The sequence below is a fragment of the Leptonychotes weddellii genome, chromosome 11 (assembly GCF_054177405.1).
Source record: "Leptonychotes weddellii isolate Sample4059 chromosome 11, ASM5417740v2, whole genome shotgun sequence".
Taxonomy (NCBI): domain Eukaryota; kingdom Metazoa; phylum Chordata; class Mammalia; order Carnivora; family Phocidae; genus Leptonychotes; species Leptonychotes weddellii.
The window spans coordinates 5,076,171-5,094,126 of NC_138379.1; the positions used below are offsets into that span (position 1 = coordinate 5,076,171).

The 17,956-nt window shown below is 39.6% G+C and overlaps 1 protein-coding gene across 7 annotated transcripts in view; it reads right to left on the minus strand.

Annotated features, from left to right (window-relative positions):
* Positions 1 to 17,956, minus strand: part of TOP6BL (TOP6B like initiator of meiotic double strand breaks) — a 98,198-nt gene that overhangs the window by 20,641 nt on the left and 59,601 nt on the right. For 5 of the 7 annotated variants that reach the window (XM_081797714.1, XM_081797713.1, XM_081797716.1 and 2 more), the window contains 5 exons: positions 17,508 to 17,579; positions 16,074 to 16,273; positions 7,727 to 7,873; positions 5,017 to 5,163; positions 726 to 847 (listed from right to left, as the gene is read on the minus strand). In XM_081797714.1, the coding sequence (XP_081653840.1) occupies positions 726 to 847; positions 5,017 to 5,163; positions 7,727 to 7,873; positions 16,074 to 16,273; positions 17,508 to 17,579 (688 nt within the window). The remainder of the gene's footprint in view (positions 1 to 725; positions 848 to 5,016; positions 5,164 to 7,726; positions 7,874 to 16,073; positions 16,274 to 17,507; positions 17,580 to 17,956) is intronic. The other 2 variants (XM_081797712.1, XM_081797715.1) reach the window with 2 other exon arrangements.

Genomic DNA, 17,956 nt, shown 5'->3' on the forward strand with positions numbered 1-17,956 from the left:
CACTAGGCAATAAAATAGATGCGCTTACTATTAAAAAAAAGCTTTAAACTTTGCTCTCTTAGTGTGGTTTTTTCCCTGAAAGGGGGGCTACATGAAGTTAAGAAATATGTTACCAAAAGTATAAAGGATAGAGGAAATCAGTAAGTCAGATAAGAAGAGAAAATGATGGGGTGCCTGGGTCGATCAGTTGGTTAAGCCTCTGCCTTCAGCTCAGGTCATGATCCTGGAGTCCCAGGATCAGGATCCCTGCTCAGCGGGAGTCTGCTTCTCCCTCTCCCCTGCTCCCCCCGCCCCCGCTCATGCTCGCTTGCTCTTTCTTGCTCACTCTCTCTCTCAAATAAATAAAAATCTTTAAAAAAGAGAGAGAAAGTGATGTTATAAAGCATTAGAAATGAGGGAAGAATCTAAGATTTAGTGAAGCAGTAGCTCCAGAAGTATGTGTGGGAAGGGAAGACAGATAAGGAAAAGGCTCATTATTAGTCATTTTTCTCTATTATTTTGTCCCTATTTACTCAAATTCACCTATTAGGAGGTAAGACTATGCAAGCTGGTTACAGTGACATATCCTAAGTTAAAGCTTGAGTTCCTAGGCTAGAGGCAATGTAAGGATCAGCCAAGGTGACAAAAGAGGAAGAGGCATTAAGGGAGGAAGGGCCCTCAGGCTGTCATATCCTCTAGTTCTTTTTCTTAGAGTAGGAGACAAGGAGTTATGAATTTCTTATTACCTTGGTAGCCTGGTGATGCTGTTCCAAGGCCTGGTCCACGGCAACCTGGATGGAATCCTGCACTACACTGTGGCTCTCTGTGAGAATGGCACTGAGATGAGTGGTGAGCAAGGTGTGGACTCCTAAGGGAAGGGAAAATATTGGTAACCTTGAATGAGAATGGCCACTTCAAGACTGCTGTTATGCGCTGTGAGTCAGGAATGAGAAAGAGGCTTCTTGGAAGAAGAGACCACTTTTGCCTATCCACAAATAATTACTTTTTTAGACCAACCCCCCCCCAAAAAAACACCCAATTTCACTTACAAATGAGAGACTTCACAAATTAAATGTGAAGGTTGACATTATTTTTGAAGAAACAAGTGAGGGATCCTGTTTAATTCATATCAGAAACAGAAATATATACCACATACTACAAACAGTGATACTGGTGACTCCCAATGGATAGGAGGAGGAGGAAGAGAAAAAGGAAAGGCCTGTTGGAGAATGTCTACCCTACACCCTTCCTGTGTGAGCATCACTGTTGTGGCGAGCCACTGTTACTGTCAGGGTCTCAATCCTTTCACATATGCCGTGATACAGAAAAAGTTAACACTCAACAATGATGACTCTGAGACTGCTGGTATAAGGGTCTTTTTAAATGGGGGCTATTTCTGATAAAGTAACCATAGGCACTACCACTCAGAAGAAAAGCTAACAGGTAAGAGTGATAGGCAAAATATGTCATCCAACAATAGGTTAGCATTGATGACCTGGAGACAACAGACACGGGAAGACAAATTCACTTTACACCTGAGAAAATACTCCTTAGTTAACCTTTCCTTTTTCGGTGTTTTTCTATTCTTCCCTGAATAGTCTGTTCAAAGGCACTATGGTGAAGCAGCCTACAGCTGGCTGGCTTGTCTCAGGGCTGCATTAAAAATGCAAACCAGATGGGGCGCCTGGGTGGCTCAGTTGGTTAAGCGACTGCCTTCGGCTCAGGTCATGATCCCAGGGTCCTGGGATCGAGTCCCACATCGGGTTCCCGGCTCAGCGGGGAGCCTGCTTCTCCCTCTGACCGTCTCCTCTCTCATGCTGTTTCTCTCTCACTTGCTCTCCAATAAATAAATAAATAAAATCTTTAAAAAAAAAAAAAAAATGCAAACCAGAAGGTACATTTTCTACCACAACGCGCCATGATGCTTTCCCAGAAAGGAATGTAAAATGTGGTCTGCTCAAAAGGGGTCTGAAATTGGAGTCTGGAGAACACAGATTCTAGAGTGAATTCTACCTCTAACTTGTGGTGACCAAGTCCCTTCACTTTTCTCACTTCAAAACTAAAATTGGCTTTATACCACCTGCTCTCACAGGCATGTTGTGCAGATACACTGGGATAATATATATGAAGTGTTTTGAAATGTACATTGCAATATTCAAAGGGAAAATATCGCTATTGCTATGATGAAATCGTATAGGTTACTGTTTTCTATTGTTTGGTGCTAAGAATAGCCTCAAGAAATCAGTTAGGCCCCTTTTGAAAGCAGACATTTAATTAAAAAGCTACAAGTTTGTTCCCCTAAAACTGCTGATACTACCAGATGCCTTTAACGTTGTAGCAAAATAATGAGTTAATCATAGAAAAGTTACCATGACAAGGTGGGCAGGAGGCCAGTTAAGTGATTTTTTTAAGACACATGGAAACAGACTGTAGTTCTGCACAATCTGTTTCCTAAAAGTAGCTCTAGAGAAAGCTTTCAAGGATATGAGAAAGAATAAGGGAAAAAGAAGATATAATTACTGTATCTCTATCCATATATCTGTATCTACCTACCTTCACCATACATCCTTTTCCAAAGGCTCGTCCTAAACTACCAGATGTGTGAGGAAATTTAAAAAGATACATAGTATGGTGGTTCCTGGGTAGCTCAGTCAGTTGAGCAGCCAGTTCTTGATTTCAGCTCAGGTCATGATCTCGGCTCAGGTCATGATCTTGGGCTCCTGGGATCAAGCCCAGCATCATCATCATTGGGCTCCATGCTCAGCGGGGAGTCTGTTTCAGGATATTCTCTCTCTGCCCCTCCCCACTCTCTCTCAAATAAATCTTTTTAAAAAAAAAAAAGATACTTAGTATGTTTACTAATGCAGTGATGAATTTCTATTTAATCCAATATCGAATATCACTACCTGAGATGCTACAGGCCTTCAGAGTCAAGCTAAACAAAGATGTATAAACTATCACATTACTACAAGAATGACAGGAAACACTGGTTTTTGAGGAATCAGTTCTTCAGGTGTGTTCAACAGGATTCAGAAAATGGTATGAGACTTTATGTCATCCTAGGGAAGACTGAATGTGCTAATCCCTCTAGCACACCTCAAAAAACAAAAACAAAAACAAAACAAAATCAAAACCAAATAACAACCAACCAGAAAGCCCTGCCAAAACAGTAGATCTTAAGTCTTATGGGTCTTTAGACTTGGAAGGGCCTTTGATACCACCTAGTCTAACAATCTCACATTAAATATATGAAAAGGAAAGATCAGATGATTTATGTGACTTGCTTCCCCAAAATCACTGAGGAATTTGGCAGCAGAACTAAAATTAAACCCAGCTTTCTTGATTCTACCCTGAAGTCCTTTCCACTAAGATGCTCCTCTTATCAGCCTCTGTCCATATGAGTGCAGGCCAGGTAACAACCCTAGGCATCCTCACTTTGTCCTCCCTGCTGGAAGCCTCATTAGTGTGGGTCACGTCTATGCTCCCATTCCAGGGCCTTGATGAATGGAACAGTGGAGCACCAGACAACAACAGCTCTTCAAACGAAGAGTTGCAAGCCAGAGCCCAGGAAAGCAGTGTGCTTCTCCCCTAAACAACATATAGATACTGGGAAAAGACAGGAGAAGCACAGAAGGCAGGCAGCAGGAAGAATCCCACAGCTGACAATAGTTTGTTCAATAAATAGTTGGCACCAGTCCACACGAGCACTTCTGATCTGGGGATGTAAGCTGTCTCCTTTCTCTCATGAGCAGGGCCACACCAAACAAGCACTGGAATGGCTGGAGAGTAGAGTCCCAAGAAAAAACACTGGCTCACAGAGAACACAGAAACATTATCAGGAGCACCAAAGGAGAGGCTTATGAACCTTTCCCCAGACATTTATAAGCTCCACTTCTTGCTATTTCCCTTTAAGTTTAGGAGGGCATTGAGAAACACTTAAATTTGGGGCCCCTGGGTGGCTCAGTTGGTTAAGCTTCTGCCTTGGGCCCAGCCCAGATCATGATCCCTGGTCGAGCCCTGGGATCAAGCCCCCTGCTCAGCAGGGAGCCGGCTTCTCCCTCTTCCTCTGCCCCTCCCCCTGCTCGCACTCTCTCTCAAATAAATAAATAAAATCTTAAAAAAAAGAAACACTTAAATTTATATCTCAGTGTTTATTGGATTAAACACATAAGCCAACTCCCACTCACACTCAGTGGTCTTCAAACTTTACTATATTTAAAAATCACCTGAGTATCTTGTTAAAAATGCAGATTCTTGAGCCATACCATATTTTTACATTGTAACAAAACAATGAGTTAATCATTGGCTCAGGAAGCAGCTCATTTTCAAATACTGCAGGTGATTTTGGTGCATCTGTTTCGTGGACCAACAAACAGAGAGAACCTTTCTGATAACAGGTTATCACCAATTTGTCAGATAAACTGTAAAGGCCCCCTTTGTATGCCTGAACAAGGACAGTTTCTCCCTTTCCAGAGGTCTATGTGGCAATCACATAAAGTCATTCATACCAATACTACTCCCACACCTCCTTATGTTGTAGTTGAGAGAGATGCTGCATCAAGGCCAAGTAACGCCGGTGATGTTTCTTGATTCCACCTGGAAAAGCGGTAACGTGGTGGACAGTTCTCAGGCCTGAGCTTTAAAAACATACTGATATCTGAATCCTGCCTCAGTCCAAGGAAATCATAATCCCTGGGGGTGAGGTCTGGACATTTTATAGATGCTCCCCAGGTAATATATCAGCAGCTAAGGTTGAGAACCACTCATCTAAGGTAATAGACTCTGTAGAGACCATTATAGGAAGTATCCACTAATTTCTGGCCCACTAAATCTGGGAATGTCATCATTTAAGTGATGTTTCAAGATACATATCTTTTCCATAAAGCATATAATTTAACTTATTTAGGCAAGGTTTCTCATTAAAATTCATTATTCTACAGAAATATATGTAATTCATATATGTGCATCATATAACATCTCCCTTTCTTTACTCTCTTAACATTTAAGCACACCCAAACTGGCAGCCCCTATACCTACTCCACAGTTCTGTTTGCTGGACTGGAAATCCGCTGTGAAAATCCACAAAGAGAAAAAGCAGCAGAGTTTGTCCGTGGAAGTCCATATTCTGAGACTGATCTCCCTCACTGGATTCCACCTGATAACTCACATCTGGAAGCACCAAATCTAGAGGACAAGATATTACACAGTATTCTAAGTAAAGCCCTCAGAATGCTATGTGAATAAAGAACCTATACCTCAAACAAAGAAGGATCTGAGACAGATCTATATTCGAACACTCCCTTCTTCTCCTGAACCTGTTTTTCTATCCACATGATGGAAGGAAATAATAGCGACTCACAAAAGAAACATCAAAATAACAACTGGGTGTGTAAAATGCAAATCAAACAGCACTCCTTAGAATTTATTGGGAAACATTAATACATTTATTAATTCCCCATACAACTTTCTAAGATAGATATCACTAGTAAGAGGCAGAGGTCAGAGTCAAACCTGAGTAATGAAAATGACAACAGCTAATTTGTATTAAATGCTTACTACATGCCACTTATTGTGTTAAATTCTTCACATGGTCTATCTAAATATAGGCTTCTCAACAACACTATGACATAGGACCTATTCTTTTTTTTTTTTTTTAAAGATTTTATTCATTTATTTGACAGAGAGATAGAGAGAGAACACAAGTAGGCAGAAGGAGAGGGAGAAGCAGGTTCCCCGCAGAGCGGGGAGCCCGATGCGGGACTCGATCCCAGGACCCTGGGATCATGACCTGAGCCAAAGGCAGCCGCTTAACTGACTGAGCCACCCAGGCGCCCGACATAGGACCTATTCTTATATCATTTTACAGATTTAAAAAAAGGCACCAATAGATTAAATACATTGCCTAACATGAGGCAGTAAGTGGTGGAACTGTTTTAGACAGACTCAAAATCTGTGTTCTTAACCACATTACCATATTATATTTGTATTCCCAGGTAATCTGATGCCCTACAGTCACTTTCTAGCACCTTGATCCTTTAGAATACAATCATGATAGTCCTAAATCCTACCCAGATCCATATGGAGAAGTACCTCCATGTGGATTCTGGTTCTGTCCTTTAGAGTAATGAGGGAGGGAAGGAGATGAGGGGACATTTTCTACATTACTCATTTCCAAAGTAAACTGAGCAAGCTCAGGCATCATGAATTGGCAAAAAACGAAGGAAACCAACAAAGCATGAAAATAAAAATTCAAAGAGAAAAGGAGATATGGAGAGCCCTAGAGATTCAAAAATTCTAAAGGCATGACATCCCACCTGTTAAGACCAGGCATTCTTTCTTCACAAAACCATTCACCTCCACAGACCCTATTCAAAGACACCCTCCTCCTTTCATTGCACCCTCTGGAACAACTACCTACTCAAGAAAAAAATCCTTACTCTGAGTCTTACTTCCTAGAGAAGATTCTATCATTCCCCCTGAGATACTTCTCCATCCCAGGAGGCTTCAGTCTTCTCATACCAGTCACAGCTCTAGAATGCCTCTTCCCCACTGGTCACCTTCCTCAGCATCCAGTTTACCAGGCTACTTTCTAAATTTCAGAGGATTCTAGCAAACAACAGTCAAGCTCAAGACTGTAAACCTCCTACACCCACCCCCGACTCCCTCTGCAAGTGTGCAGTGAGGTGGTGCCTGTGGGGCCCCTGGGGAGAGGTGGAGACAGGGGAAGGGATGCACTCGGTGTAGACGGTGTAGACGGTATAGACAGGTGTAGATGGGAGGGCAGAGGGAGTTCTCTTCTGTTTTACAAATGAGGAAGACGTGAGCCAATTTAAATGCTGATGAAAGATTCCAATAGAGAGACTGATAAAGGGGAAGGATGTGTGGGTAAAAAAAAAAAAAAAAGATTGGGACGCCTGGGTGGCTCAGATGATTAAGCATCTGCCTTCAGCTCAGGTCATGGTCCCAGGTTCCTGGGATCGAGCCCCACATCAGGTTTCCTGCTCGGCGGGGAGCCTGCTTCTCCCTCTCCCTCTGCTGCTCCCCTACTTGTTCTTTCTCTCTAAGATAAATAAATAAAATCTTAAAAAAAGATTGTAAACCTCCTAGATATCACCTCATGGTTGCATATCCCTACTTTCCAGTTTTATTTTTTGGTCCAGTTATTAAGTGTCCACCTCTCAGTGTGATTCACCCAAAGTTAATGTGGTTATGCTCTACAGGAATACTATGGCCAGCTTCCTAGGTTGATTACTACATGGTTTATACTCCTGCTTTGAATTTATATGGTGTTTTAATTTTTTATAAGTAATTTTATATGCATTTTCTCATTTCATCAGGAAACATTTCTCTTCCATAATAGTTCAATGATGTTACTAACCTTTCTAAAACCCCAGAGTTGACAGATTAAGGTACAACAGAAACCCTCTGAACAAGTCCTTACAAGATGGAGGCCTACTGACTGCCTCAAGAGGACCAGGAAGAGAGGAGGCAGTAGAGGAAATGAGGAAAACCAGCATTAACATGTAATACCAAAACAGCTAGGCTCTAATGCGGCTTTGACTATTGACCTGTTTGCCGCACTTCACATAGATTCTCAAACTTAGCCAGACCCCCACCAGTGGCCCCCAAACTAAACCATCAGATCACTGTGTCCTATTTTTTATGTACACCTGCTATTTATATTTCCTTGCATTTCTCTAATATTCTCCAGGTTTCTTTATTCCTGTGCAGAGAGAGGGAGATATACCTCTATCCAAATTGAGATCCAAATTGGGCACCATACACAAGTGGTATTTCTTCCAGTCAATGAAATAAGAGGTATCTTTGAAGACAGTAGTAGTTGGCTGCTCCTGACTTGGCAATATCAGAGGCAGACCTGAGGGTCCATATAGAAATATGTATAGTTGCTAAAGAAAACTACCAAATTTTAGTTTTTTATGACTATGTATTCATTTGCATAAAACAAACATAACACTGACCTGGTTCACACTCCCAGAAATAAACTAGGGTGCTAGATGATTATGTATTAAGCCTTTCCACATTGAGTATAGGTGTGAGGCACCAGAGATAGATCCACTAGAATTCCTAGAAATTTATTCTGGGTTTAATAAGTGTGTGCTACAGGTATAGTATTGGGACAATTAGTTTATATATTCATCCTACTCATTCCATCATAGGTTTGAGTGGTACTACAGGCTAAACACCATATTAAGTTCAGAGAATACAAAGATGAACATCCAGATTTAATACCTACCTTTGAGTTATCATATATATATTAGTACTGGAGATACAGGTAAAAATCAGTAAAATATGGTGTGATACATGCTAGAAGTATATACAAAAATATCTTTCAGTAAGTATTTGAGTATATTCAGATTAAAAAGGAAACTCCTTACCTCCTCTAACCCTATTCTCTAACCAAGACGAAGGCGGCCACGCCTCTGAAATGGTTTCCTTTTCTTGAGTTCACTCCTACCCTCGCCTTGCCTTTCACCTAGGGTTTCTCCACCTTGGCACTACTGGCACTTTGGGCCAGGTAATTCTTTGTTGTAGGGGCTATCCTGTGCACTGTAGGATGTTTAGCAGTATCCTTGGCCTCTACCCACTAGATGCCAGTAGCACCCTCCCCCTGAGTCATGACAGTCAAAAAATATCCCCAGACATTGCCAAATGTCCTCTGAGGGCAAAATTATCCAGTTAAGAACCAATACTTAGGGGCGCCTGGGTGGCTCAGTCGTTAAGCAGCTGCCTTCGGCTCAGGTCATGGTCCCAGGGTCCTGGGATGGAGCCCTGCATTGGGCTCCCTGCTCAGCGGGAAGCCTGCTCCTCCCTCTCCCACTCTCCCTGCTTGTGTTCCCTCTCTCACTGTGTCTCTCTCTGTCAAAAAAACCAACTAATACTTAACTCTTTTTGTCCCCTGAACCAAGGCTAAAGAAACCAGAAATATATTTTCCTTTATCTTTTTGTTTGTTTGTTTTCATCCTCTTTTTAATAGGGTAAACAGGAAGCATTAAGTGTGAAGAAGATTAAAATCCTCACCCATAGGCACTGGGACATTATGAAAAGTCACAGCAGAACGAAGGGAGACAGTACCCATAAATGAAGTCTCCATCACAAATCCAAGACATTTACACAGGAGCTAAGGCCAACACATTCACTGTTTAGAGCCAGGGGAGCTTTGAGGTACTGCAAACTCAGTAAGAGTGGAGTGTCTCAAGAATCAAAATGTGTGACTATCTTTTAATTGGGTTGTTGAAACCATTTACATTTAATATAAATACTGCTATGGTTGGGTTTATATCTACCATCTTGTTACGTGTTTTGCATTTGTTCCTTGTATTTCCCTCTTCTATTTTTGGATTCTATTCTGGACTGGGGGTTTTTGTAATTCCATTTTATCCCCTTTTTTGATTTATTCATTATAATTCTTTATTGTAGAAACTTAGGGATTTATAGTATAAATTTAGGCTTCATAGTATACAACTTTATCACCATCTCCTTTTAAATGATATAACAGTTCACACACATAAAGTATAAGAATCCTGCAATAAGGGCGCCTGGGTGGCTCAGTCGTTAAGCGGCTGCCTTCGGCTCGGGTCATGATCCCAGAGTCCTGGGATTGAGTCCCACATCAGGCTCCCTGATCAGTGGGAAACCTGCTTCTCCCTCTCCCACTCCCCCTGCTTGTGTTCCTGCTCTCGCCGTCTGTCTCTGTCAAATAAATAAATAAAATCTTTAAAAAAAAAAAAAAGAATCCTGCAATAATATACTTCCATTTCTCCCCTCTTGGTCTTTGTGCTATTGGCACTCATTTTACTTCGACATACATTATAAATCTTATATACTGATGGCATTTTTTTTTTTTGCTTTAAAAAGTCAACTATCTTGGGCGCCCGGGTGGCTCAGTTGGTTAAGCAACTGCCTTCGGCTCAGGTCATGATCCTAGAGTTCCGGAATTGAGTCCCGCATCAGGCTCCCTGCTGAGCAGGGAGTCTGCTTCTCCCTCTGACCCTCCCCCTTCTCATGTGCTCTCTCTCAAATAAATAAAATCTAAAAAAAAAAAAAAAAGATTCTCCCTCTCCCTCTGCCCCTCCACCCCCTACTCACGTGCTCTCTTAAAAAGAATAAAAATAAAAAATAAAATAAAAACATTGCTTCACTTTCTCCTAGATTAGTTTCCAATGAGAAATCTTAATTCTCATCTTTGTTCCCCAGTATGTTAATATGTCTTTTTACCTCTAGCCGCTTTTAAGGTTTTTTCTTTATTACTGGCTTTAACCAATTTGATTATGGTGTGTCTTGATATAATTTTATTCAAGTTTCTTATGTTTAAAGTTTGTTATCTTCTTGCATCTGCAGGTTTATACTTTTCAGCAAATTTGGAAATTTGGGGGACATTATTTCCTCAAATATTTTATCTGCCCTTTCTCCCTGCAGGAATCCAATCACATGTCCCTGAATTAGGCCACTTGAAGTTATCCCACAGTTCACTGAAGCTTTGTTCACTTTTTTAGTCTTTTTTTGTTTCATTTTGGTTTCTTCTGCCATGTCTTCAAGCTCACTAATCTTTTCCTCTGCAATGTGTACATCTGTCACTGATCTCATCCAGTGTATTTTCATCCTAAAAATTCTAATTTCTATGTCTAGGTATTCAATTTGGGTGTTTTTTTTAGATCTGTTATGTCTTTACTTAATATGTTCAACTTTTTCTCTTACACCTTGAATATATGGGTACAGTTATACCTGTCTTAATGTCCTTGTTTACTAATCCTATTACTTATGTCATTTCTGGGCAGTTCTCATTGACCGATTTTTTTTTCTTTCATTATGGGTCCTATTTTCCTGCTTGTTTGCATGTCAAGTAATTTTTTACTGGATGCCCAGCATTGCAAAGTTTATCTAGTCGAATGCAGGACATTTTTGCATTCCTGTAAATATTCTTGAATTTTTTTTCTGGGACACTATAAAGTTACTTGGGAATAATAGTTTGAGTCTTTTGAGTCTTACTTTTAAGCTCTGTTAGGTGGGACTAGGGAAGCTAGGGCTAGGGCTAACTCCTCCACTATATTCAGGCAAACCCTTCTTAGGACTCCAGCTGATATTTTATGAAATACGAGGTTTTCTATCCTGCGTGGTAGAACAGAAACCATTCCCAGCTCTGTGTGTTCTCCAGGAATTCTCCTCTGTCTGGAGCTCTCTCTGTGTATTTATCTCCTCTTTGGTACTCTTCTCTGTAATTTCTAGCTGCCTAAACCTTCCTAAACTCTGAACTTTGTCTTCTCAACTCAGAGCTCCACTAGACTCTAGTTGGATACACCCTCCCTATGAACTTCTCTCTAGGTAGTACAGTGGTGCAACACAGGGTTTATTTGTTTCTCCTCTCTCTAGACTTACTGTCCTATACTATCTGTTGTTTATATAATTTGTCCATTTTTTTAAATTGTTCAAGGTAGGAGGTTGGATCCAGTCCCTGTTATTTGTTCTTGGCTGGAGATAGAATTTCTGAAATTGACATAATCGCATGGACTTCGATAGCTTCTTTGCTTTCTGTATCAACATAACATACCCAGGCTCGTCTTGTACGTTTTTTTTTTTTAAGATTTTATTTATTTGAGTGAGGGAAGGGGGAGGGGAAAAGGGGCAGAGAGAAGCTGACTTTCCACTGGGCAGAGAGCCCAATGTGGGACTTGATCCCAGAACCCTGGGATCATGACCTGAGCGGAAGGCAGATGCTTAACTGACTGAGCCACCCAGGCGCCCCTCATCTTCTACTTTAGACCTGGAATCAGTCATTCCTCCTTTTTAGTGAGCAATGACATTTAGAGAACACATTCTGGGTACTAGGAGTGCTCACTGTTTCTATGTTTGTTTGTTTTTTGTTTGTTTAGCAGACAAAGCTAAGAAATATATAACTTCAAAAGTCAGAAAACTTGGGGGTACATATTGGTATCTTCAATTCCACTTTAAGATTACTTTAAAATATTTTTTATTTCATTTTTTTTTTAAGATTTTATTTATTTATTTGAGAGAGAGAATGAGAGGGGGAAGGGTCAGAGGGAGAAGCAGACTCCCTGCCGAGCACGGAGCCCGATGTGGGACTCGATCCAGGGACTCCAGGATCATGACCTGAGCCGAAGGCAGTCACTTAACCAACTGAGCCACCCAGGCACCCAATATTTTTTTTATTTCAAAATAAAAATATTTCTTTGAATTTAAACTCCTATATCTTATTCTAAAAATTCTGGTTCCCAACAATGTTAATATAATTACTTGTTTTATAATAAGTACGTATACAATAATTTCAGTATAATACCAATGTCATTATTAAGAATCAAGACCACTAGGGGCACCAGGGTGGCTCAGTCGTTAAGCGTTTGCCTTCGGCTCAGGCCATGATCCCAGGGCCCTGGGACGGAGCCCCGCATCGTGCTCCCTGCTCTGCCGAGAGCCTGCTTCTCCCTCTCCCACCCCCCCTCGCTTGTGTTCCCTCTCTCACTCTGTCTCTGTCAAATAAATAAAATCTTTAAAAAAAAAAAAAAAAAGAATCCAGACCACTAAATGAATTGCAAGAGTGCTTTACAGCTTACTTCATCCTTAGAGTATATCCCACCAAGAATGTACACCAAAACACTATGTTCTAAAGTCAGTTGAATTAATTCTTCTTACTGTATGAATTATGACATTAATCTATATAGGTAAGTTCATTATCTTTTATCTTGAGAAATACCTTTACTGGCTATGGGATTCTAGCTTGATTTTTTAGTTTCAGGACATTAATACTATTATACTACTACATCCTGTTGGTATGGGGAAGTCAGCTGTCAATTTGTTTCTCTTTTGAAGAAAATCCATCTTCTTTAGCTGATTTTCCTCCTTGTTTTTGATTTTCTACAGGTATAGCTATCTTTTTGTTTATCCTGCTTGATTATTAAGCTCTGAAATCTGTCTTAGTTGCTTCAGCCATTAATTCTTCAAAGACTGTTTCTGCCTCATTTTCTCTCTTCTCCTTTGGGACATGAATTAAATGTACATTAAAATGGTCTCACTGTTTCCTCTCACCTGTTAACCTCTCTTCTGTATTTTCCATACTTTTGTCTCTCTTTGCTTTATTTTACTAAGTTTTTGCTATCCTCATCTTTTACTTCACAAATTCACTTATGCTATATCTAATCTGTTGTTAAACCTGCCTAATTTCAATACAGGTCATTGTATTTTTTGGTTCTACAATTTCTGTTTGGTTTTTTTAAAAAATTATGTCACATTTTATAGTTTACAGTTCCCTGGCAAGATTTTTAAGCTTGGATTTCAATTTCATAAGCATAGTAAACATAGTTTTTTATTTTTAAAATCAATGTCTGATATTACCAACATCTGGAGTCCCACTGGGTGCTTCTGTTGCTCTTGTTTTTGCTAGCTCTTATTCATGTTACCTTGTCCACCTTTTATCTAGGTGTGGGGGCAGGAGGGTGTGGGGGTGTGTGTGTGTATGACAGAGAGAGAGAGAAATATGCACATGAGCTGGACATTTTGAGAAAGTATTTGTTAAATAATCTGAAGCACAGATGTGGTTATCTATCTACCTAGAAAGAATTTTTGTTTGCTTCTACAAGGCATCTGGGAGAATTAGAAATCTAGAATCATCTTAATCCATTTTGAAAGTTTAAGATTTTCTAGCCTTTCCAGATGACCCAAAAAATATATGAGTTCATGTGAAGGATGGTTTATTTCAGGTTCACCTTACTCCTTAAAGTGTAACCTTTTAGTTATCCCTGCCCAAAACAAGAGGTGCTTTTAACAGCACCCCAGCTCAGCAGGCCCTAAACTCTTTGACCTTCTTGTCCTACATTAATTCAGAAGTGCATCTTAGCCTCTTGGCTGCTTGCTCTAATTTGCAAATGACCTCAGGGCAAAAGCAGCCCCCAGTGTTGGGCTCAAGCTTTCTGCTATTCCTGTTTTTTCCTATGTTGGCCCAGAAATTCCTTCCTACTCACTAGAGCTCTTAGATTCTTTTATGATGTTTTAATATTTCATCCAGCATTTGTCATCAATGGGAGGGTGGTCTAAATTACCTAGTTTGTCATTTTCAGAAACTGAAATCCTACCAGTTTTGTTAGCTCTCTTTCTCTTCACTAAATAAAACATCACCTCCCTAGAGTCTCCGTTGACTATAATATTTAAAATAACTTCCCTATCATTATCTCTTTACCTGCTTTATTTTATCTTTACTGTACTTATCACTACCTGACATCTATTTATTAACATGTCCCACTAAATGTAAACTTCAAGAGGATAGAAAAATGTGCCTTATTCCCTCTGGGGAATGGGATGAGAAGGAAGGAGAAAATTTTATATTTCACTTTATACTCTTCTATATGACCTAGATATTAAGATTTTAAAATCCAAAAGTCCATGCATAGTCTTTATCACCATCCCGCTCCTTCCTCCTCCCTAATGGTATTTTCAGCTGACACTGGCCTTGGCCTTCTTCTGTTCTTATTCTTTATATTCTACTATATATAACTACATTTACTCTTATAGTTTCAATCATATAACAACAACACCTAATATTTATTGAACACTTACTATATCTCAGGCAGTATGCTAGGAGCTTCACATAGGTTAGTATATAATCAATCCTAAAACAAACAAACAAACAAATCCCAAAAGAACAGCTATAACAACAACAAAACCTTTGCAAGGGGAAATAAATAAATCTACAAAGTATTATTATCTCTGTTTTAAAGCTGATGAAATAAAAGCTTAGGCTGGTTAAGTAAGCTGCATAAAGTCACAGCCAATTAGTGGTGAATCCAGCATTTACACTCTTGTGCCATGCTCTAACCAAAGCACTATGCTATAATAAATCCATGGGAGGAAATGTTGAGGCTCTAAAATTTATCTCTAAATCTGATCATTTCCAATTTCCAGACCAAAATTTCTATGTAGCTGCTTGCCATTTTCAAGGGACATCCAGCAGGAACCATAAACCTAACATGTTTAAAGCTAAGCTAATCTTCTTTACCTTCCAAATCTGCCATTTATGATTTGCATCTAATTGACAGTGTCATTATTCTATCAGCCATCTGTGGAAATGTTTTTAAACAGTTTACTGAGTTTTAAACATATCACATAACATAAAATTTACCCATTTAAAGTGCACAATTAAATAGGTAGTAGTATATTCAAAAAATTGTGCAACCATCACCACCAACAATTTTAGAACATTTTTATCACTCCCCAAAAAATCCCTCTCCACCCACTTTGTCTCTATAGATTTGCCTCTTCTGGATGTAGAAATCTTGACATCAACTTTGGCTATTCCCTGCCCCTAATCTCTCCTACCCTAACAATGAACTGGTTGCCTCATTATGTTGATTCCTTCGAGTGGTAAGTTTCTCTTTTCCATGCTCATCACACTTTTAACTTAGGCAAGCATTATCTCTTGCCAGGTCACTTACTTACTTACTTAGTGTTTGCTGACTTCTCTCTCCTACCCCACTGTATGATGCTGCCTGAGACTCCTAAAACATCCAATGGCTTCCCACTATGAAGAGAATGAAGTTCACACTCCTTAGTGTGGCACACAGGAGCCATGTTCAACTCCAACTGCTTTCCCAGCCTCTTCTCTCCTGCTTGCACCATTCATTCCATGCTTTGGTCATACTAAATTACATGAAAAGCATGTGGCACATGTGTCACATTTTATAGTTTTCAATTTTTTGGAAAAATTCTCAAGCTTGGCTTTCATAATGGATTTTTGTTTTTATACAAATCATACTGGCTTCTAGGCACAGAGTTTATTTGCCAAGGGCTTTCTAGAATTGAGATTTAAAATTCATTTTTCAGGGTGCCTGGGTGGCCTAGTAAATTAAGCATCCAACTCTTGATTTCAGTGCAGGTCATGATCTCAGGGTCATGGGATTGAGTCCCACATGGGGCTCTACACTCAGCTCAGAGTCTGTTTGTCCATCTCCCTCTGCTCCTCCCCGCACTCACTGTCTCTCTCTCTAAAATAAATAAATAAAATCTTTAAAAAATTCATTTTTCAAGACAATGAATTTGAAGATTTTGATGGACTCTATCATCACAAAAGGATATGGAAACCGAAGAAATCCTACTCGGCTGGTTCGAAAAGACCTCTGGGCAGGGACACAGAGCAGCCGCTGGAGTCAGTATCAGCTCTCCCAACAAGCCCAAGCCAGCCATGTCATCAGGGATGAGAAGCATTACTGGATGTCCTAGCACAGGATGGATTCTGCTGCAGAGTAATTCAGCTGTACCAAATTTTGGTCTACTGTCAAAAAACAGATAAGACAAATTTAGCTTTTTTTGGTTCTTAAGCAATTATTTTTTCTTTTCTTCTCTTTTTTTTTAAAGTAGGCTCCACGATAGGGCACCTGGCTGGCTCCCTCAGATCAAAAGTGTGCAACTCTTGATCTCGGGGTTGTGAGTTTGAGCCCCACACTGGGTGTAGAGATTACTTAAAATAAAATCTTTAAAAATAAATAAATAAATAAAGTAGGCTCCACACCCAACGAAGCTTTCTTTACCTCTCTCTTTAAACTGATCAGGTCATCCAGGAAGATATGTCCACAAACACTGGCTCAGAGGCTTAAACTTTTTCAGTAAATCTGTGATAATGAGCTGTCTGAAAAGACTGTATGACAGCAGAGGACTACTAAAGAAAGATAAGGGGTGGGGGCTTTGTTTCCTGCACATATTAAAGAATAAAAAAATCTAATCTGAATTGTAATTCTAAGAGTGAAAAAACAGACTAAAAAGCCATGGGCAATCTAATCTCTTCAAGCCTTAAGATCCTATGACTACCAGTGACCGTTCAGGGCATACAAACGGAGTGGAAAACTACTGAATAAAGAATAAATTAGTTGGACTTAATAATAAATTAGTTTTTTTCTTGCTATAATGCATGTTCACTTTGGATTCTGTGGTAGGTGGACAGCATAGGAAGGCAAGGCAGAGGGTTCTATTCCATTTATTTCCCATCTTCTCCATGGATTTTTTTTTGTAGTCTGAAGAAGGTGGAGGTAGAGAGATGATTTCTGAACATATGCAAAATGTTGATGCACAAAAAGTAACATGCAAAGAATTCCTTTGTATTCATAGTATCTTTCTAGCCAAGAGTTTAAGTAACTACTATCTAAAGTCATTCCTCTCTTCTCATATGTAAATAAGATTGAAATTAGCAGGGTTTGTTTTGTTTTATTTACAGATGGGAAAGAGAAGGCACATGTCCTTGGGTCAATTAGAATATATTCAAGGAGCCAGAAATAATATGGGAAAGAGAAGGCACATGTCCTTGGGTCAATTAGAATATATTCAAGGAGCCAGAAATAATAAGAGTTTTCAATAAAAATAGCTTCAAAGTTTTACTTCCACTTTTCTGACAGAGAATCTGATACCTGGCACTAAGAAATGATAAATGAGGCTATTTTCAATTTCTACCCACATTCATACTCATAACAGGAGATTAAAACATGGAGAGGGACCACAATGCTTTTACCCTTCACCTCACATAATGCTGACAGCTTATAACAAGAGCAATTCCATTTGATAGGTTCAAAGTGGGTTCATTCTTTGTCCTGCAAACAAAGAAAAACCCTATTTCAGAGATTCTAAAACCAATCTTTACCTGATATAAATTTTGGCCCATGACTACCACCACCCTCAAAGATTATTAGAATTCAATAACCAATTAACCAAGGGGAAAATGGCGACTTTTAAGATCACCCACTCTAGTGAGAGGAAAAGATGTGAAATGTTTAGATGAATCTACTGGCTCATTAAAAGCTAACATAGGAAAAGAAATCTATTCAACCTGAAAAAAAAAAATTAAAGCTAACATAGAATAAGAAAATGTGGGGGGTCTCAAAACTAATTTCAGGGTGACTTTGGGTCAAGAAGTCAAACTGTGGGGCAACTGGGTGGCGTAGCTGGTTGAGTATCCAATGCTTGATTT